The following is a 22225-nucleotide window of genomic DNA, read 5'->3' on the forward strand; positions in this document are numbered from 1 at the left end:
ATCTTTCTTTTCATTGGAAAAATAAAAATTTAGCACTATTCACAAAAGCTAAATATAACACTTCATGCAGCAGCTCACAACATGAACCACGAAACCTATTTTAAAGCAGCTTATTCACTACATTCCTTTAAAGTTAGATTTTCACTTGGATTGACAGTATTCAGATATGTGAAAAACAGCAAAACCCAAAACACTCCCTCTAAGGTAATTTGGATAAAAAGTGAGGTGTGTCAAGCACACCTTAGACCAGCAGAAGCATTTCTAGTACACTGGGTCTGAGAGCACATGCTGGTTTTCATTAAACTGCTGTAGCTGGAAAGCCCATTTAAAAAATGATAGTTAAGTTATATTAGACTTGTTAAGCAAAAAAGGTTGGGGTTTGTTTTGCTTTTTAAAAATGTCCTGAAGGAGTGGATAAAGGAACTTTAAAGTGGAGGAGTGGTAGGTACAAGAAACAGCTGGAATGTATCTGGTTCTTACAGCACAATAAAACCCAAGTGTTTTCCAAAGCTCAGCAAGGTCACCGTCTAATGTACTGTATACAAGTGCTCATTAAAAACTTAAAAATGGGGACTAAAATAAAGTGCCTGACAAAGAAAAAGGTGCTAAAAGGGAGCCCATAGTAATAGGATGGGGGGGGCAGAGCAAAATATGGTAAATGTGGAAATCAGTATCATCTTGCCTTCTTGCTAAATTACGAGCAGAAAAAAAATGCATGACCTCACAAAACTGCAGAAAGAATCAGGACACAGTTAAAAAGTAACAAAAATTAAAAAAAAAATCAAAAAGACAGGAGGAAAAGAACAAAAGTAATACCAGAACTAACTGTAGTTGGTGACCACAAAATTCAGAATGGAAAAATACAAATGTCCCATCAGAATTGACTGTAGATCCCCTTAAGCTGCAATGCATTTCCCTGGTATAGAAAGCATACCCACTTCTATAGTCAACAAGTTAATTCTTCCTCTTAAAAGTGCCTGCAGATGGTGCTTTCATGGAAAATATCAAAACAATGCTCAAAACTACAAAGAGATACTGTCCATAAAGGAAACTACACTGTGAACTCAGCTCAAAGCTATGCATGCCCATCATACATTGTGTGAAGACAGACTTTTGATTCACCCTAAGAATTTCCAAATACAGACTTGAAAATACATAAACTCACCTTGTAGAAACCAGTAAATAGATTTTACTCCCAAGAAAAATTAGCCTCATTTTTCTCTCAAACACAATACAGATACCTTTCCTGAGGCCTGGAAGCAAGGGGACAATAAAGTAACGGAGACAACAATATTCCGCCAGACTGAACAGTATTACAGTCACCCTCTCCCTCTAAAACATTGTTGCTAGCTCTATTATATGACATTTTACCACAGCACTTTCATAGTCTGCAGGCACTGGAAACATTATTTATAGTATTTAAAGTCACACACAGTATTTACTTAGCAACACATGTATTTATGTATCAATTTATATTTATATATTAATTGGATACACTTAGATTTATTCCATGTAATACTCATTGCCAAGAATCTACACATAATAATGAAATACTGATGCAGCCACCTAAAAGAGGATTAAATACATCCCTTATGTAGATGTGAGCCAGGACTTTGGCAGTTGTACTGTAAGAAGTTCTCCAGAAACCAGCCCACCCAGGTTTTATGACTTGACAGAATTACCCAGTATTAAACATGGCTTAGGCAACAAAATACATAGATTTTTCCCTTTTTATTCACACATCTTTCATTCTGACACTATTCAGGACATTGACTGGCTCTCTGCACAGTATCCAAGAACACATTAGTCAGAACTGAGAAAAATATTTTCATAATGATTAGTTCAACTTAAATAAAGCTATCTACAAGAAGAGGATTTGAACAGTAAGACTAGTTTTCTTTCTTTACAGTTATTCCTCCCATCTGCCATACCAGACTGTATGAGTTAGATTCATGCTTGGGGGAAAAACAAAACAAAATAATCACTGAGGTAAGATCTCTATGCAAATACAGGGAAAACATCACTGCCAGACCTCTTGCTGCATTTGCAGAAGCCATAAAAATATACAGTAGAAATGCAGACTTCAAACAGTTTCAGCAAATAGAAACATTTGGTGACCACATGTCAGACCATTCACTGGATTTGACTGCTATACTGTTGATCCAAACCAAAAGATTTCAGTAAGTTGTCCTGGTTTCAAGTTTTATGCTCAAGCAGACTCTTTCTACCAAGTTACTTTGCAAATCTGCTTTTTCAATCTTCTGACCAGGTGTGTGTGTCAGAGTGTATGCATATATACACAAATTTGGGTTTTTTCCTGGAAAAAGAAAAAAAAAGTCTCCAAATAATCTTTCAACATTCAAAATGTAACAGATACTTTTACATCACAAGGAAGATAGTTATGGACTCTGAAAAGCACATTGTAATGCAATAATGCATGCAGTTGTCAGCACACACAACAGCATTCAGAAAAATTAGGCTTTTTCAGTACCTATTTAATGGTTGTGACAGATAGGAATAGCAGAGATATCTTTGGTTGCCACTCAGACAAGGTGTGCTTTCTTCCTCTCATGCTGCCTATCAAATATGACAAAAACCTTATCTTGCTACAGAAATCCTAATGGTGAAACCTCTCTCCATCAATGCTGGGCAGTGTTAGCACCAGGAAGGACTTCTGTTCTGCTGCAGTCTGTCTGTGTGAGAAACAATCTTGATTCTGACATGTCCTGACTCTGAGACTGACACTCTTGACAACAGTATCTGATGAAAGTAGTAGCTCTCATAACACCTGACTTTAACAACTCTATATGAGTTATTAGAGAAATAAATACAGCTCACAAGAGCAGCTGTAATAGTTTGCAAGAGCTATTTGGCCCAACACCTATTTTTTACTTCAGTGGATTTCTCAAGGTTGCTGCACATGCTTTCCTACAGCTCTGCTGCTTCACTCCAACAATTCATTCAGGCACACGCTCGCTGGCCACCCTCCCACAGACTGGATCTGTACATTTGACTACTTCAGGGGAGAAAAAACAAATTCAAGTGTTATTTGCCTCAGGGCACTCTAACTAAAGATTTACAGACTTTGTGGGTCAGGTTTCAAGTTGCTTTAGCGAACAATTTCAAACCATAAACATCTACCTGAACATGAGGGTTCATTTAAGACACAGAACAGGAATCAAAAGTTGGGATGTTTTACAAGAAAACAGCACACACTTCTTTCCTCTAGGACACTGAGAGGCATCACTCCTAAAATGGAGAAGCGTGTTTTGGGGGAAAGACTACAGTTCTCCTTCATTCACAAGAGGAAAATTCGTGGTGGACTACAGATTGTGAGAGGCAGACTGCCCTCCCACATCTTGAGGCAGGAAAACAGTCGGCAGTCTGGGATATTTAATAGCTGGGAGAAGAATGCTTTGGTTTGGAGGAACAGCTTTTGGCTTGCTTAAGTTATAATATGGAACAGAACACAGTAAAACAATTTTAACCCAGCTATTTCTGGCATTGGCAAACACAGCTCTACCTTTCATAGAATCATAGAAATCCCTGAGCGGGAAGGGACCCACAAGAATCACCAAGTCCAACCCCTGGCCCTGCACAAGACCATCCCCAAGAATCACATCATGTGACTAAGACTACCATCCAAATGCTTCTTGAACTCTGTCAGGCTTACTGCTGTGACCATTTCCCTGGGGAGCCTATTCCAGTGCCCAACCACCCTTGGGGAGAAGAACCTCTTTCTGATATCCAACCTAAACTTCCCTGACGCAACTTCAGGCCATTCCCTCAGGTCCTGTAACTGGTCACCACAGAGAGAGATCAGTGCCTGCCCCTCCTCTTCCCCCTCATGAGGAAGTTGTAGACTACAATGAGGTCTCATCTTTCTTCTTCTTTGAGAAACTGTTTCTAAGTTGTGGCATTCCAGTGTTTTACTTTGGTCTCAGCATGCACCATCTGCCCAGCTGAGGTGCAAAGCAAAGGCTGGCCTGCACGTGGGTTTGACTAACACCAGCTGCTCCAGGCAGAGCTCAGAAGACTCCAAAAGTCTCGGATGCAAGAAGTCAACATCACTAACCAGTACAGGCTTCTGAATAAAGGACACCTGAGAAGAGCTTGAGTTTTGCACAGAAAATTACTAATCTTTCCTGAAAAGAAGTAGCTGACCTCAACAGCCAGGTCTCCCAGAGTGACTCCAGGTAGTGTAACTGAAACAAACACCATCGTCTCCCCTCACAATTCACAAAACACAAGAGATTGGGTACCATGCTTGAAGAAGTCTTTGGACAGTGAAGACTACAGGCCTGCCTTGTCTGTATTATCATAAATTATGCTCCAACATGAATCTGAATTAAGGAATCAAGTCTTTCATTAACTAACAACAGGCATCAGATGCAATTTCCTGTTTTTATTACTCTTATTCAAGTTGTTGGGGTTTTCAATTTTGGGGTTTTTTTGGGGGGCAGAGAACACAGTATTTTGGGTTTTGTAGCATAAGACTGGCATTACAACTAGGAACACATGTTTGAGCTCCCATCAGCCAGTGGCTGCCCTAGTGTGGAAAATTCACCTGAGAACAGGCAGAAGAGGGACCTGACCAGGACACAACTGCCTCTCATAAAGAGCTTCAAGAACATACAGGGTGAAAATTTTTTATGTTTTGGGGTGGCTTTTTACTGGCACTGAGATCTGTCAAATACAGCTGTTCATTTCTGTTACAAAAATCCCTCAGCTTCAAGGTTCGAGCTCAGGTCCTCTGAGGTTTTTCAAGACTCAGAGTCCAAATACAGAAAGATGTTAACACAGATTTCATTAGCAAAGGGAAAGAGTAACAGTTTACAAAGAGATTTTGGCTTGTTTTTTAAATGTATAGTAGCTAGTGTCTGTATGCTTTCATCTCCTCTAATGTTAGGGAGAAGCTGGCATACAAAACCTTACCAAAACATCAGAACTTTAAGTTCATAAATATTTGGATATCTGCCTCATCTTCAAAACTAATTGTTTAATCATTAGGGCTCCCCGAGTTTCACTCTATCTTGTATACAACATTTCGTTTCACCAAGACCCACAAAACCTTGGGACACGTCTCATTGCCCTAAAAATATCATTACTCTTCTCATACAACAACGGAAATGGTTAGTCTTGGCTTTTTAACCCATCTGGATGTAGAGAGTAGAGAAACACAGCAGTTTTTCTGAAATGCAAACCTTATTTCTCTAGGGTAATAAATATTTATATTTGCTGTTAACATTATAGAATTCCTAACATCCTGTTTATCAATACTTGCAGGTTTTCAAGTCACTCACTTTATAATAAAATGTTTCTTCAAGGGGTAAGTTTAAAAGTTACTTTAAAATGAGAACAGCTTTCACATATCAAGGACAGCCACACAAATTACATGGAGAAGGCGGGAAGTTGAGCATTTGTTGTTTTCTTCTACATGAACAGTGCACACTTTAAACTGACATTGCTTTGCTAGTGCTCCCACGTGCTACTGACAGGGTAGGACAAAACCTTTTTTGTAGGAATAGTACAACCAGCCAGTATCATAAGAAATTTAGGAATAATTAAAACAAATCCCCAAACCATTAAAATAGGATTTTCAAAGACAACATTACATCACCTTAATGAAACTATTTAAAATAAGCTTTGCCAATTTACTAAAAGCAATGCAAGAAAGGTATACGTGACAAAGGAATGCCTTAATTACCTGAACTCACAGCTAGCTAGCTCTTACAAAATTGACATATGGGAAAGCCAGGATGCTTTAATTACCTACATTCACACTTACAAAAGTGACACTTGTGGAGGTCATTTGCGATACTCTTGCCTTTGGTGCTCTCAGTTCAAAATTCTCAAAACATTTTAAGCACTAGATGTCATTGTTTTACAGAGGAAACAAGCCTGGACTCAGGTCTTGACAATATTATAAACAGGAGAAGTAAAAAGTACCAAACATTCTTTTTTAATACTTAACTGCTTTGAAAGTTACTGGGATAGAGCTTCTGACAACGTAAGTTTCACCTCAAGTGAACAGGCACACAGAAATAAGCTTAATACGTTAAAAAATACATAAACCAGCACTCTGAAGCTCCTCTTTTAAAACACACCACGACTCTAAGTAAGTATTTTAACATTTCTCAGCTTCCACGCCATGAGCCTCGCTCGCTCAGCCGCACACTGCCTGAGCATACCCACACTCGGGTACACACCTCGGAGCAGCCTCTGTCCCCAGGCATTAGCACGTACCACACCGGTGTGACTCGGCGCAACGATACAGAAACACAGATATTTACATTAAGTGCTGTGCACAGTCAGACCTTCATGTTTAAAAATAGGAGCGAAGAAAATGAGTGTTAATTTCAGGTTGCTCTCTGTCCTGAACTCTTTCGTGACAGGAAGGAGTGCCTCTAATTCAGACTGTCTCGGAGCAAGCGCTACAGAAGTAATTTACAAGACGGCAAGAAATTATAAGCCTTAATGATAGGAGGGCAGCCGAGTCAGCCTTTAATTTTGATTGTGAGGAGGGGGCGGTGGCGATGCTACTCAGACAGATTTCTGCAAGCTGCCACGATACCTTCTAAAAATAGCAGCGCACAGCTGCTGACAAAGAAGCAAAGTTCGGCGCCGCGTCCCCGGAGCCGCTGCCCGACGGAGGGCAGCCCCACGGGAGCGGGGGCTCGGCGGGACCCCGGCCTGGGGGCAGCGAGAGGCTGGCACCCAGCAGCACCGAGAGATGCCTCACCTCTACCCATCGCTGGGCTTCGGCAAACGCCGCCTGGCAGTCACACTCGGCGTCCTCTCTCCCGTCCATGTCCAGCAGCGAGCGAGCGGGGGGCGGCCGGTGCGGGCGGGGCGGGGGCGCGGGGAGAGCCGCTGTCATTCAGCCGCCTCCTTTTAACGCTCCCCGCGCGTCTCCTCCCCCTCCGCCTCCTCCCCGCGGAACTCCCCCTCCCGGGAGCGGGCTGGCGCTCCGCGGCCGCAGGAATCCGAGCGAGCCGCGGGCTGTAGCGCAGCGCCGGCGCCGCGGGCGGCCGGGCGGGGCCGCACCCCAGCGGCAGTGGCAGCGGCGCTCCCTCCTGTCCCGCAGGGACGCGGCGCCCCTCGCCCTCCCGGTCGGCGGAGGCCGCCCCCGCCGGCTCCCGCCCCGCCGCATACCAGGAATAGCTGGGGACAATCACACCTTTCAGGGCCGGCCCTCGCCGCCCCGGCCCGGCCACCTGCCGGCCCGATCGGGCTGCCCTGCGCCGCCGCCACCCCCGCTGGGGCAGCGGGAGCCCGAATCCCCGCACCGCCGCCCCGGGGCAGGCGGCACCACCCTCCGCTGCAGCGCTGTCCCCTTTCGGGATAAAGTTGGGAGCCTTTTTCACTGATTTGGGAGACATGAGAGAGCCACACTTTGTTTTGAGCGCTTTTCACACCAAGTGGCCAAGGCAGAGATGCCCGGGCAGCGCTGGAGCCGCGCAGCTCGGCCCACGCGCGTCCTGCCCGGGCACCCCTGCCCTCGGTTCTGGCTTCGCTCACAGCACCCGCGCTAGTGCCCATTGCTCTGTTTCCGCCGTTTCTCTGCCTACAGGACACTGCAGCTTTGTGACTTCTCTGCCCCCATGCTATCCCAGACTCAGACCTAAAGCTCAGTCTCAGCACGGCTTGGCCCCTGAGCCTGAGTGGGTGCTGTGCCGAGCTCTGGCCCCTGCGCTAACCACAAATGGTGAGCAGTTGGGATTAGGCTGTGCTGCAGCAAAGGTTCACCCATCCTGACCCAAGCACTGGAGCCAGGAGAGATCGTGTGCTGAGTAACACAGCAAAATCCCCCCTTTTTTTTCCTTCAATACGGGAGTGCGCATGTGCTAAACAGAAAAGTTAAAGAAATAGCGGGGAAAAGAGCTGTTTTCTGGAATGCTCATGCATAGCAGTAAGATTTTGGTGTTTGTTTTTTTGTTTTTTTTTTTTTTTTTTTGTTTGTTTGTTTGTTTTGTTTTGTTTTTTTTTTGTTTTTTTTTTAAGTACTTGATTTTATTGTAACATTTTAAGTTCTCTACAACTACCTGAAACGAGGCTGTGGCAAGGTGGAACTCACTCTTTTCTTCCAGGTAACAAGCACCAGGACAAGAGGAAATGGCCTCAAGTTGCACCAGGGGAGGATTAGATTGGGTATTAGGAAAAATTTCTTCAAGGCTGGGGTGGTCAAGCACTGGCACAGGCTGCCCACGCATGTGGGGGAAATCACCATTCCTGGAAGTGTTCAAACAAATGCGTGGATGTCGCACTAGTGGTGAATGTAGCAATGTGAGTTGGACAGTTGGACTTGATGATCTTAAGAGATCTTTTTCAACCTTTCTAATTCTATGATGCTTTCCTACTTGAAGAATTTTTCTTTCCATGTCTTCTCCATAACTAAAACTGAGTTGCTGTGTGTATCTTTTGCTTTTATGACCCACAGCAAAACATCTGTAATTTTTGAAGTACTATTGAGAAAAGAGAACTTCAAATTTGCATTACAGACAAATTTGCTTCTCCTGAGATGTTTACTTGGGAACACATTTTATTTCTCCTCTACAAAATACCTTCGTAGAATAGGAATGAGAATTTTTAGGAGATCAACATACCAAGAAACTATTAGCCATCAGTTTCTGCAGTATGTGGAAGTCAGTGTTGCTAGTCTTACACACAGAAAGAAAAATGCAGTGACTCTGGCTGAAAGAGTTCCACGGGAGATACTTGACATTGATTAAAGTTACACATGCATAGAAATTATGTATTTAGCTCCTCGCTATAGCATGATTTAAGACATCTATGCTTTAGAGCCAGCAATGAATGAAACAATAGTCAAAGCTGTAATTTTGAACTTTTTTTCTACTCCTTTTTTCTGCTCCAAGACAGATCAGCCACAAGACCAAATACAAATGAAGAATCCGAATGAACATCAGAAAGCAACCCTCTCACCTCATTATTTAGCATCCATGACTACAAAGGCTTAAAAAAGTCTAAGTGAAGCACATATGAGCTGCTGCTGCTAGCTGACACGTGTGCATTAGCTGAGGTGACCAAACGTTGTCCTAGAGAACAATAGCAACCTTTCTCCACTTTATGGTCTTTTCAATTCACTTAAAAATACAATGCTTATCCCTAAGTAGGAGAAAGTAACTTAGTATTCCATAAAGTTTAAATTTATTTGAAAATAAAATTCAATGAAATGGGTTTCAAAAGAGGTCATGTTTGAAAAAAAGATTTCCAGATTCTCACTCTGGTTGCTTATTTCACTTCATGGGAAATCAATTTTTCTTACAAATTAAGGTTTTAATGTCTTAGATTAAATAATAGGGGTAACTTGAGTAATCAAGTAACTTGAATAAGCCAGTGTTTAAGAAAGCTGCATGGATCACAGCAGCTTTTAAGTCAAAGTTATTCACAAAGCAAAAAGCAGTTTCAATGTGCAAATTTCATTCTTAAAGTCAATTTTAAGTTAATTATCACAGAAAGTTATCTCTGTAAGCCTGAGCAACCAAAACAGTTTATTATTCCTTTACACTAACAAGGTAAGTTAGTCCTACATCAGAAAAAGATTACATATACCAGATACAAGTGCTAATTGTTGATGTCAAAAGTAGCAAACATAATTCTGTTCTATTTGGCAAAAATAAACACTTTCAATATGTGTGTGCTCCTAGGGATAAGTCAAGCAACAGTTACATCATATTCTTTTCAAGGAGAGTTCTACAAATATTTGACACAATGTATTTTCTACCAAGGCAGACTTCCTTTAAGGAAAGAGCATTATTTTCTGAATGTGGGCTGTTAAGTGTGTTTATTTTCCAAAACTTACATTTCACTGTCAAAAACCAACTTCTTTCTTTTTCTTCCTTAACTGAATCATGCAGTCATGATTGAAAGGAAAGTGCATTGTACTGGTTATTAAATTCTTAAAAGTATCTTAACAAAATGCCTATAATAACATGGGAAAACTTGCACTGCTATACTTAAAAGAGCTTGAACAATCCCAAGTGCTTAATAGCACACCAACCCCACTCAGCTAAAATTAATATAAGTGCAGTGCACGCATCATCTCTTCACTCCTACATGCACCATTTCCATAAGATGATGTATATGGCTGGCCTGGACTGCAGGAGGTGAAGAGGGATTTCCCAGCAGTCACCAGCACTGTGTGCCTGTGGCCAAGCCATGCTCCTCCACACAAAGTTGGCAAGGCTCTGGCAGGGCTGAACAAGTTAGAAAATACAGCGTTATTTTCCCACGGAGCTTGAACCAATAAGCAGAGATTGCACAGCTAAGGCAACAGTGCAGACATTGAGGTATTGCAGAGCCAAAGCACTGTGTGGTCCGCAGGGCTTAGCCCCTGGTCACGACCTTGCTGAACTTTAAAAGTACGCCAAGTTTGTACCTCACTCCTTGTATCCAAGTTATACAGATTCTGTTAATGAAAAGGATATTCCAGCAGCTTGTAGATCCCTTTACTTCCTCTGCTCCTCAAGATAGTCACCAATGCCTGTGCCAAAGTGTGGTCTTACAAGCTCTGGAAGGCTGTAACCATGTATGTTAGGTGAGATGGTATTTCTGCAGTGCAGTCCCTCAAAAGTTAAATCTTTCAAGGGACCACACAGGAAGCAGATACAGTTTGGCATAAAAACCGATGCATTGCTCTTCCTTTAGTATCTCAAAGCAGTGTTCACAGCAGTTAATACTGAAAATAAAACAAAATAGAAGGAAAACTTACCCTGCAGGATGACTGATTTGAGGACTATGTAGAAGATGCTGAGCAAAACCACCATATTGCCAAAATAGTGGGAATTCTTAAGTTTTTACATTGAAGATGTATTTTTCCACTGTGTCCATGAAAAATTCCATCCCAAATTTACTGCTCTAACCTTGTTAGACTTTGTCATTTGTCTAATGAGTTTTTATACTCAATGAGGAGCTTCCATTCTGAACAGATTTTGCAATAAACAATTGCACAAAAACAGAGCCCCTCCATTTATTACATCTTTTGAACACTGAAAAGCATGTAAGGTGTGACTATTTTCTTAACATAGACAATTGATGTAGCTAGTTTAACAGCTTTGAACTGCACTTCCTTTCTTTCCTTACCCTCCCTACCCTAAAAGGGCCTTATCTATATTAACTATGACTTACTTGAAATTTAATCCTCTAAGTCACCTTCAGCATAAAATATGCAATATCCCAATTCAATTGTGCCAACTTTTTTTGATTTTTCTGATACTCGCAAGAAGACAATGCAGCTGGTTTAGTTACTAAAGCCATTGATTTTTATTTAAAAGCAAGTTTCAGGGCTTTGCTAATGAGCATGGCAACATAAAGCAAGTCTTAACGTTACTGCATTTTATTGGGGTGAAAAAGTGTTCAAAAATAGATGTTCATTAGTCTTGTTTTTCTCCCTCGCTTTTCCAACCTGCTCACTTATAGAAAACAGACTGTTGTTGTTAGTGGACTCTCCAGGTGACATGTTTTAGACAGACACTCACGGCTTTTTCTTTAGAGTGCAAGAGATATTCTTAAGTGATAAGACAGACTCACAGGCCTCTTTCTTTTCTATAAAGAAGGAAAACTCTGCCAGACTGCTTCTGGCATAACCCCATTTGTTTTTCCTGCAATGACAATTGATAGAGAATTAAAGCACCCTCTGGGACATGGAGGGTTCAGCTTCCTTTGGCAGTGGGTTTGACTGGAAGCAAACCTAAATTGTTCCAGTTCAAAGGAACAGATAAGGCGCGTTTTTCTGAAATGTAAAAACACGCACATTAACCAAAACCAACCTTCACAAGAATCCTAAAGTATAAGACTGCTTAACCAAAAAAACCACCCCAAAACAAAACCAACAGAACAGACCCAAACCAACCACAGTGCTACTAATTCAGGTAAAGAAATTGGTCAACAGTACCTTAAGATCTTAAGTAATATATTAACCTTAAAGAAAGTGGGATGGGAGGGATGGCATAGGGGAAGGGTATCACACAGCATTCGGTAATGTCACACGAGAAACTTAGAAAAGATATTCCTAAAGGGGAGAAAAGTATGTGTCCATCACAGCTACTTTAAAATCTATAATCTGTTCCTGTTCTTGTTAAACAAAAATTCATTACAACAATTATTACTTTTCTATCATTTATTTCAGTTAGGCAAGATACTTCACATTGCTGTATTCACCTGTGTGTCCCCTCTGCAGTCCTATCATTTCATCTACTTAGTGTGCCTTTTCTGGGGCAAAAAATCCATGTTGTTTTTCCACATATACAAATAGCAAACATTGGTTTAACTAAAGCTTTCTGACAATTTATTAACATTATAAGATTGAGAAACAAAGTGAATTTTTATTCGAAATGTAAACATTAAGATAATTTTAAAATGTTAGTGCTCACCAACAGGAAGAATGGTGCTTTTTCTGCCTTTTTTCTTCCATGTATTTATTTATAAATAATACACTGAAAAAAGTCTTTGTCATTTGAGTCACCTGAAGAAGTTCTTATAATATTCTTGCACCACTATAAATAATAGATGGAGATAGCCTCATATTCCAAGTTTTCACCCATTAACATACAATATACTCCACTCAGAATGTTATGTGTGAATGATACAAACAATGATCCTGTTCCGAACTAGCTCATCATTATTATGATGAAATATCACAGAGAGTAATTTCTGAAAGTTTAAAGAGGGTAGAAGGGAAAAAACCCACCACATAGAAATCTTGCACAAAATGCATGCCTGTATATAAATACCCAAAGTTGCTGTAGGAACAAGCAGCAAAATATAGCAAGGACAAATGCAAAGTTTATTCCATGGATACTACAATTGATCAACATGTTAGGGAAGTATCAAAATTTGTATTATTAACATATGGCAACAGTTTATTGTTACAATACATTGCAATAGAGTAGTCTCACTGGAAAAAGCTTTTAAGCTGCAGACAGTGCAATTGCATTAAATCTTAATTCTTCTGGGTCACGTTCCATGAATTTCTTGCAAACTTCTATTGCATCCTAGGGAAAAAAGTAAAAACAAAAAAATACAAAATGAAAACCAATTTAAATCATATTAAGTTAAAAAATCCCCCCCAACTGAAATATGAAGATGTGCTTTATGCAAACTCTGCTCAAAATGGATTTTTCCATAACAGTTTACTAAATAGTGTAACAAATCTGCATAAACTGTATTTCTGAGGTGAGTTACCACTATTCAAGACAGCTTAAAAGAGCAAAAGTTTTATGCCAAACTTTAGCAACGATGATTTTTCTGACTGAATATTACTTTGTGCAACAAACATGTTGCTTGTCTGACTTTCTAAATGCATCTCTGAAGTTTGCCTTTACTGCTGCATTAAGAAATTTCTCCTTTGTTTCAAGATGAATCTAAACTGTGTGGAGTTATTTAAAGATTTTAAGTAATTCCTTCATCTAGCTTAAGGGTGCAATCTGGAGAACACATGTTATCAGTAAAACAGAAAATAGCTACATATCAACTAACGAAAGCTTTATCCAATGTCTTCCCCTGTTCAATCAAACACAAATTGTATGCAAACTTTACAGATATTAGAGTATGCTACTAAAATATAAAATGGTTTGGATTTTTGTTTTTAGTTTTTCTGGGTTTTTTTGGTAATGCTAATCTACTCTGGATACCATAAAAGTCAGATCTATGCATTGCCTCCTCTGAAGTTCAACTTTACATCATTCTGTGGGGATGACAGTTTATCCTCCCAGCTGAGCATATCCCTTTCCAATTAATTTCTCAACTAAACAGCTCCTGACACAAAGAAGCACCAAAAAGAGGCCATGAAGCTGGAGAAGAACGATTATTAGCAAAACTCAGAAAGAAAATCAACTTCTGTCTAGTAAGACACCTATCAAACTATAACTAAACCAAAGGAAAGAGAATCAAAAATTTTAAGTTCTCAATCTGATAACCTCAGCTCGTGTACAACTTGAAAGGAACAGGGGGATATATATAAAAATCTCAGCACAGAAGACAAGTCAGTCTGCTCTTCTGTTACAGTCACCCTTCCTGACATTTCTCTTATGATACTATGTCAGTTACATGTTTCAAAATATCTGTTTCTACAACTAAGTAAAACTAATTTTGTCTCACTATTCCACTTGCTCTATTCCACATCCAACCATAAATATAGCAAGACCTATGTAAGTATTTTCATATATGTATTTTATACATTTTGAGGAAATGCAACAAGACTTTTGTATGACAAGAAAGTTCTCTACTCCTACCTCTAAAAAAGAATCGTCGCTAGTTTCCCCATGGTTTATTGGAAATGGCTTGCGCCCATCTGTTGAAAGACAAAGCAAGAATGAAGAACACATTTATAAACTTATAAAAGCTTCATTTTCCCAGTTAAAAGTATTTGAACAGATTTTTTGGTACTTCACTTTCAAAAGTGCTATCTCATTTTTCATAAAGGAATCACACATGCAGCAAGCTTTTCCCTGGCCTCTCCTCCACTCCTGACTGCTTCAACCAGTATCACTATGTACAGGCTGTTACATTAAAAAAATAATCCAATCAAAATTATGAAATAGTTTTTAATATTTTATTTGAAAATAATATTTTATTTTAAAACTTCAAGGCTGTAAGTTGCTGTTGTTTTACTGCTGGCAGAGTACTTAAGTTTTTCCAGCAGAGTAGAAAAATTTCAACTATGCTTGATGGATTTACCCAGACAGACAGCTGTACATCTGTGGTCTCTGACAGCTGTGACCAGGGACTCCATGACAGAACACAGTAACAAACCTACCAGTCTGAAAACTCTGGAATAACTGAAGCATTTCTCTCATTTAAAATAAATACCTCTCATTTAAAAAACCCCAAACAGTAGCTCTAAGTATTATGTACTTTCACAGCATTTAAAAAGAGTTGCTACAGGGGTTTTTTTCCTCCTTTTTGCAATATAATAATCATTGTCAGAGTTGTAAAAATAATTTAATTCGCAGAAATATGTTTTGGGCTACTTTCAAAGAGTTAATAGTATGAAAGTATATGTCAGCTTATCCTAAATATTTGCTAGACCAAAATCCCTTTTGGCTCTGTTCTCCTTGTAAAAGACCTTTCCCTCTCCCAAAGATGCCATCAAAGTTGACAATACTTGCAGACTATATTTGCCATATCTAAAAAGAGATTTGATGTTGGAAAACTTTTGGATTTGCATGAGCAAGAAACTGTTCACTATTGTAACAATGATGACCAAAGATACAACAATGCAAAACCCTCAAAAAATGCCAAGGAAACAGATTTGACTTTTTTTTTACATATACCTTCAGAACATTTTAATTTCATGTGCCTATAAGTAACACATTTTCTGTGACAAAAACATTGTAAGCATTTAGCATCTATGTGCTTCCTTTGCATTTTCTGCCTGCCAAAGCTCACATGCTGCCGACAGTGACTGAAGCCAGTGAATAAACTGAAAAACCTTCTCCAATTTTCCTACTTTTAAGGTGGGGTTTTTTTGCTTCCTTCTGCTGGTACACAGAAAAGTTATTTTAAGAACAAAAAAAAATTGTAGTATTGGCATTCCACTGTACAGCAGAGCTAAATGCCTCTTCTTTTTCTATTTTCTTTTTTTTTGAGGAAAAAATTCAAATAGATTTTATCTTGCATCATACCTCTAGAAAATAGCTAAATGTGGTCATCACACTATGTAGTGTGTATTTTAAGTGGCATAAATTAATGGACAATGAAAATGAGTCATGGAAATAGCAGCACACCATTAAAAGAAGACCAAGCCATCCATCATGCCTTGAAATTTAGTCATAAACCGTCTATATTGCATCCTAGAGTACTTACCTTCTTGATCTAGGTCACTGACAGACATGCAGCATCATAAAACACAGAAATGTGTGCCTACTGTTCATGACTTATCCCTGATAATACCCCCTTAGATCAACTTAATATTAACATAAGCACTTCTTATAAACCACTTATGCCCAGGCTGTGATTAGTTATCACCTGTTAAAGGCATTGCTTAATTACATGTTGATTTTCAAAAGACGAAAATGTTATCATCACAAAATATTGCAAAAATTATACTAGGAAAGACCAGTGACTTGCATTTTTTTAATGCTGATCTACTTTGCTGGTTTTCTGAAGAATCTGCAGCAAAATGTAGTTGCCCAGCAACATATTTAAGATGGAGTCATTAGAGAGTATCTGAGCAAAACTCCAGTGCTACACAATCTGAAGAGGGAGAAAATAGCTGCAATTCAGAAAATAAAAACTACTGTTGTACAGTTAGCTGTCTAGTGACCACAAAAAATAGAGGAAAAAATGACCAACCTATTATAAATGAGTTGCAGAGTATTACTATCTGTTAGTATCCTGACTACCTACTTTCAGTTTAAACTGTATCACACTACTTAATAATACAGCTAACACTTCTAAAGCAGCATCAGTTGATTTAATACAAGCAATGCAGAGACATAAATATAACCAGTTTCCTCTGAAATTGTGAGTGTTCATCAGTTCTTTCTTGCTTCTTGTCCTTATAATTGACAACAGAAGTTTTGAGGCAGTCTGGTATTCTGTACCATTTTATCTTAATAGGAGGGAGTTGAGGGAAGTAGAACCAAAAAAAAAATAGGGAGAAGGCTGCAATTGTTTCACAGAAACCCCCAGACCTTAAGATGCAGCTGAAAAAAGCCTAAGCCCTGCATAACATCAAGAAATCTCTCTGAAACATTGACAGTTAACAGCATCACTACTTGCATTTGTTTCAAACAAATGGAGACCGTGGATAAAAAGGTATTCTTACCCAATTCATAGAGATGACCACCTACATTAACTAATGCAATAAAGTGAAGGTCTACTTTTTCATCTATACTTGGTGCCTGCAAGACAAAACAAGACAAAAAGAAATCGTGTTCACTAAAACTTCTATCACAATATGATTAATGAGCACATATCATTATAATATGCAAAATACTCGGACAAGAGAAATAAAAAGTGAGAAGCACATTCTGGTTCTATACAGAATGGCAGAACTCACAGTGCAGATCATTTTGGAATATGAAGCTGCCTGCAACACATAGATCAATAATAATACATGCAGTAAAGTATTGGGAAGTATTTTCAATTATAGCTTTACATAAAAGTTTTTATTTTTCATTACTGAATTAAAAGAAGAATCAGCTCAAATACATTAACATCAAAAATAGATATTCATATAAATAGCAACACCTTCACTAACCCATCTCCCATAATAAAGTGATGCAGGGCTCAACTCTGAACCCGTAGTATTTTAGAACTAAAAATATTCACTTAGTCAAAATATTTTTTACCTCGTAAACCAAACACAGTTGAGTTAACCTGTTCTCTCTCCACCAGGAATCAAAAGAAACAGTCCACACACCTTAGGTGGCGAGGAAAGAAAAAAACCACAAGTGCCTAAACTGAATTTTCAAAGTGGTAGCATAGTGATCATACCCAGAAAGGACTGAAGTGTAGTGAGAGCACCAAGTGACATCAGATAAAAAAGGGTTACTGTTGGTAAAGATCTAACCCAGTACTGCATTGCCAACTACAACAAGCAAAAGTTTTTTTCAGAACACACTGCATAATGCTTCACCAACACACACTCCTAGCACCCACTGAGAAGTGGATTTTGAACTTCTGAGCCAAAAGGAACATCATTACTCTTGTGTTCAATAGCAATTGATGGTGTTAATTCCTTATCAGTCCATCCAGTCTGTATCTGAACTTCAATTCACAATTTAATATGATACTGTTTTCAGCTAATGGGAAAAAGCATCTCAGTTTTTCTTGACTATCAAGACTCTGTCTTGTGTGAAAATATATTTCATTCCATTTTCTTTCATCTAGTAATTACTGCTAGCTTTAAAAGACCTGAAAAGTGTTAAAAATTTGCCAGAAACAGATTAGAGTGAGTTAAAGGTTCCTTTCCCCGAAGTCACGAGAAAAGACTTTAAAAGATGACATAAATTGAAGACATTTAGCAAACAACCAGAACAATAAGGCAAAGGACAAGAAGTCACCATAAGTCCTTCAATACATCAAGGCAGCCAAAGAACACAGCATTATGAAAGAACTGCCATCAGCTTACAGAAATTCTATGTAGCAAGGTCAAAAACAAGAGAAAAATAAGACAAGACTCCACACAACCTTCTCTCATTCTCATGTGAGATTTATCTCCATGATGAGTTAACGTGTGAAAAGCCCAAATACCCTGTTTCATCACTGCTTCAGACAGCCTAGAATGGAGAAAGAACATTCCAGCCACTGAAGATGAGGGTCAAGAGGACCTTTCCACCAGAACTCCAAGCAGCCTAAGTGAAATGGCCTTTCATAATTTTGTTTCACAGAAGGCCAAATAGAGCCAGGGCTTAGCAAAAACCAAGCAGCTTCAAGAACTTGCCTAACCCAGTTGCGAACTTCAAAGGACCACAGGTTTCCTAACTTCCTTAAAGCCACATGAGACAGTAGCTAAGAACCAACGGCATCTTGTTGTTATTCCCACTGATCAATCAAGTTTTTACAGGCATCTCTGTGCTCCAAAAATGTGCAGGCAGGCAACGCCGAGCATCCTTGTAAAATCCCACATTGCCACCTAATTCTCTTCATAGACATATGAATTCAGAGATGTTCACTTATCAACTAAACCTACCAACTGAGAAATGTGGGCTTAAGGAATTTCAGGGATAGGGAAAAGCCCACATCAGTGAGAAGGAAGCAGCTTAGCATTTAAAACCTTGCATATGATCATACTCTACTTGGGCTCAAAGTGACATAAGTAGAAGAGCACAAACTATTACTATTTCAGAGGATTTTGAGATATTCAGGATTTGATTTTTATCACATATAGGACAAGACACAGTTGCTCCTTTGACCATTTTGAGGGTTAGGTTCTCAAATTCTAATTAACACCCTTTCTTTAGAAAGACACAATTGGCATGCTTGGAATGCTGAGGCCATATACAGAAAGAAGATGGATAGGGAAGCCATCAGAAAAAGCATGATTAACTTTTCATAGAGTTTAGAGACGGACTTCTATAGAAACCTGCTGAGTTTTTGTACATGACTAATCTAAATAACATGCTTTCATTGTGCTATTGCCACAACCTGTGAGAAATGTTGTGTTTTTATATTTTTAATTCCCCAGCCTCAGAGAGAGAATGAAAGTACCATGCCGTTATTAAGTTTCTACCACATGTTCTTACATAGGCAGTCTCCTTCCCCTGTGATTTCTTTTCTTCTCAACTAGACAGTAGTAAAGTAGATCTGTCACATTTCTTGAAAAATTAGAATTTCAATAGATTATGACAGAGAACTATTTGCATAATCATAAGCACAGAGGGTCTGAATAGTAATGATGACCTAAAACTGTATATTATAAAAATCTGTTGCTTATAACTTAGGCAAACAAGTAACTGGATTAAACTTTCCTAATGTGATGAACCTGATTCAAAGTCCCCCCCCCCCACCCCTCCCCTCCTTAGGGAAAAACTCCAACACATTCATATGTGCACCAACACACACACACACACCCCACATGAAAAGAAGCCTAGTCAGGCCAATTTTTACTTCACTGGGAAGCTCTGGAAATTCCAACACTTGAACCAGATGATTTTAAATTTCAAAGGAATGGAAAAAAGAGGGAATGTCAGCTTCAAGGATATGTCTTTTGTGGTCTCCTTGAAAAGCTACACCTTTGGCCAAGTTTTCAAGTTTCTAATAAAGTGTCTGTGTGAATGCTTAAGAGAAGAGAACATAGCTTTAAGAAGTCTGCATGCATGTTCATTTCTAGGTAGTATTTTTTAGAACGGTTACAGAGGATTTTCTCTTGATTACTCTCTTGTCAAAGACCACAGTAACATAAACATCAGTCAAGTGTTGCAATGACCTGTTCCTCTACATTTTTTTACTTAGAAGCCAAATCAGTGTGCAAAAGGAGACAGCACATTTGAAGCACCACAGGTATGAACCACAAGGAAAGTTTTCAAGTCTTCTGAAGAGTCATAGTGAACAGTGAAGGAAATTTATATTTTTTTTCCCATCCAGAAAAGAGAGAAAGAGGACAAATACCAGCATTTGGACAGCTTAAGAAGCCTGTGTTATGGTTGCAACCGTGGTATAAGAAATAAGTTTTGGTAGTATGATTACTAGACATCACTTTTCCACTTTATCTCTTCAAAACAAAAACCATCCTTAAAAATAAAGACTGGAAGACCTGGAACTGATTTAAAGAGAAAAAATACAAAAAGTTTAGTGCACAAAGTGATGGTTCTGAGAACATCATCTCCACTGTAATTTTTACTCAAGTAACTGAGGTAATGCTCAATGATAATAACAGAGCATATCTTCATGAAAACCCAGTCTAACAACAAAAGTGACAGTCAAGGCTGTCATGCCCTCTAATTTTGGACACTACATTAAAGGTACTTAATTGACCAAGTCCCAGTTTTTCAGAGGATCTGACTAGGTTCTCTGCTAACCCAGACATTCAAATTGAATGATAAACAATTTCTCACTGCTGAGAGAAGTCAATTTTAATTGACTTCTCTCAGGTCAATACCTGTTACTTTATGCTATTCAAACAGAACCATCTCCATTTCTTACTCTATTCTTCACTAGCAGATCTCAAATCAGTAATTAAAATGGCATTTCCAAAAGTTTTTACTACACAAACCATAACCCTTCCTACTCCTTGTACTGAGAGATTCCTTTAATTTTACCTTTCACTACTGCATATTGCACTCTCCTCATGAACTAAATCTTCTATTTATTGCACTGAAACATCAGAAACTCAGTGGTACACTCAATATCACTGTTTGCTCAATCATATCAACTGTCCAATCAAGTATATGTATTTACCTACACAGTTTATCTTGCTAATGCACTTAGACCATTCTGAAAGACAATATTCAATTTTCATGCATTTGAAATCCTTTTATCTTCAAATGTTGCAAAGTTAAAACAAAACTGTTCATCAAATTTGATGTGCAACCAGTTTCTTTCCCCCAAAGATGCATTCCTGGGACAAAGCCAGAACTGGAAAAAAACACTGTCTTCCTTACACAGATCTACTGAACAAGCCTCACCACATCCTGCTTAAAATTTATGAAAGACGACATTATAAAAGCAGATTCAATGTTACAACAGATTTCAGGAAACGTCTTCTAACTAAATCTTCTATTTTTGCTGTTTCCCTACACTTGCTTTGGAAAGAAAGGTGCAAAGCAAGAAGCCTCATAAACCAGTTAGTAGAATGCTTTACTAGTGTGTAACACAAGTGTGCAACAGAATGAAATACAAGTAGTAACTGGGAAAGGAAAAAAATGCCACTTGTGTTATGTCAAGAAACTGGCATCAAGAGTCTGTTGGGTTCTGGAAAAAGAGCACTAAAGACTGATAAGGAAAAGACCATTTTGCAGAACCTCAAGGAATAAAGAATTTCAGATACAACCAATTGAAAGATCATGATGAAAGTAACTGCACTCTAAGAGAAGAAAAAACCTTAGGAGTTTAACTATATAAAGGAGTTACAAGAAGCCAAAGAAAAACATATCCAAACCTGAAGTTTACACAACGTATGGTTTAGATTCAATAAATTCTGAAGTTAAGGGGAAAAAGTGATGCAATTGCTATTGGGTACATTAGGCGTCTGTAATTTTCATTTTGCAGCACGGAACATGCTTGGACAAATATACAATGTAGGACTGCGAAAGGCATTTGAATCTTGGCTGAAGTACTGCAATTAAAGATCGCTGGAATCGTGATCGAAGTTTTAGCAAGCTTATTTCTGGCTTATTCTCACAAAACAGTGATATCTCTATTCATGCTTAGTATAGTGCAGTAAGTTTACAGTACTTGAAATGCTCTGGAGCTTCACAGTTGAACATATACAGCTTAATTTAGCTCAAAGTATCCCTTGTCCAGAATAATTAAAAAGAATTTCTACGAGAAAGATGTTGAGGATCTGTTGTGAGTGCTGGCACAAAAATGGAGAAGTTCCTTTGCCAAGCATGGCCTCCTTGTGTATTTTTCTGGTCTGCTGCCATGGTAGACAAGCTGTCTTGAGCTTATTATTACCTCTATGTCTCCAACCATAGCTAGAATACACAAGTGTCAGGTGAGGTACAATTCCAAGCTGCTGGACAGTATCATCTGATTTTGAATGGGAGGATGTCAAGCAAGAAGGTGAAATTCAGAGAGAGGTTCTATCAAGGATCAG

The 22225-nt window shown here is 38.9% G+C and overlaps 2 protein-coding genes across 9 annotated transcripts in view; both read right to left on the minus strand.

Annotated features, from left to right (window-relative positions):
- The window catches only part of LMO7 (LIM domain 7), a 135763-nt gene extending 128871 nt beyond the window's left edge, over positions 1-6892 (minus strand). Inside the window, exon 1 of one of the 7 annotated variants that reach the window (XM_071549911.1) lies at positions 6743-6889. In XM_071549911.1, coding sequence (XP_071406012.1) covers positions 6743-6880 — 138 coding nt within the window. In that variant the 5' untranslated portion in view covers positions 6881-6889. Of the gene's footprint in view, positions 1-6742 lie in introns of all 7 variants that reach the window. The other 6 variants (XM_071549896.1, XM_071549935.1, XM_071549904.1 and 3 more) reach the window with 6 other exon arrangements.
- Positions 6893-12786: 5894 nt separating this feature from the next.
- UCHL3 (ubiquitin C-terminal hydrolase L3) overlaps positions 12787-22225 on the minus strand; it is a 40844-nt gene continuing 31405 nt past the window's right edge. For both annotated transcript variants that reach the window (XM_071549951.1, XM_071549944.1), the window contains 3 exons: positions 16790-16865; positions 14253-14311; positions 12787-13013 (listed from right to left, as the gene is read on the minus strand). In XM_071549951.1, the coding sequence (XP_071406052.1) occupies positions 12930-13013; positions 14253-14311; positions 16790-16865 (219 nt within the window). In that variant the 3' untranslated portion in view covers positions 12787-12929. The remainder of the gene's footprint in view (positions 13014-14252; positions 14312-16789; positions 16866-22225) is intronic.

This window comes from Pithys albifrons, chromosome 1 (genome assembly GCF_047495875.1).
Source record: "Pithys albifrons albifrons isolate INPA30051 chromosome 1, PitAlb_v1, whole genome shotgun sequence".
In the NCBI taxonomy this organism is placed as follows: Eukaryota; Metazoa; Chordata; class Aves; order Passeriformes; family Thamnophilidae; genus Pithys; species Pithys albifrons.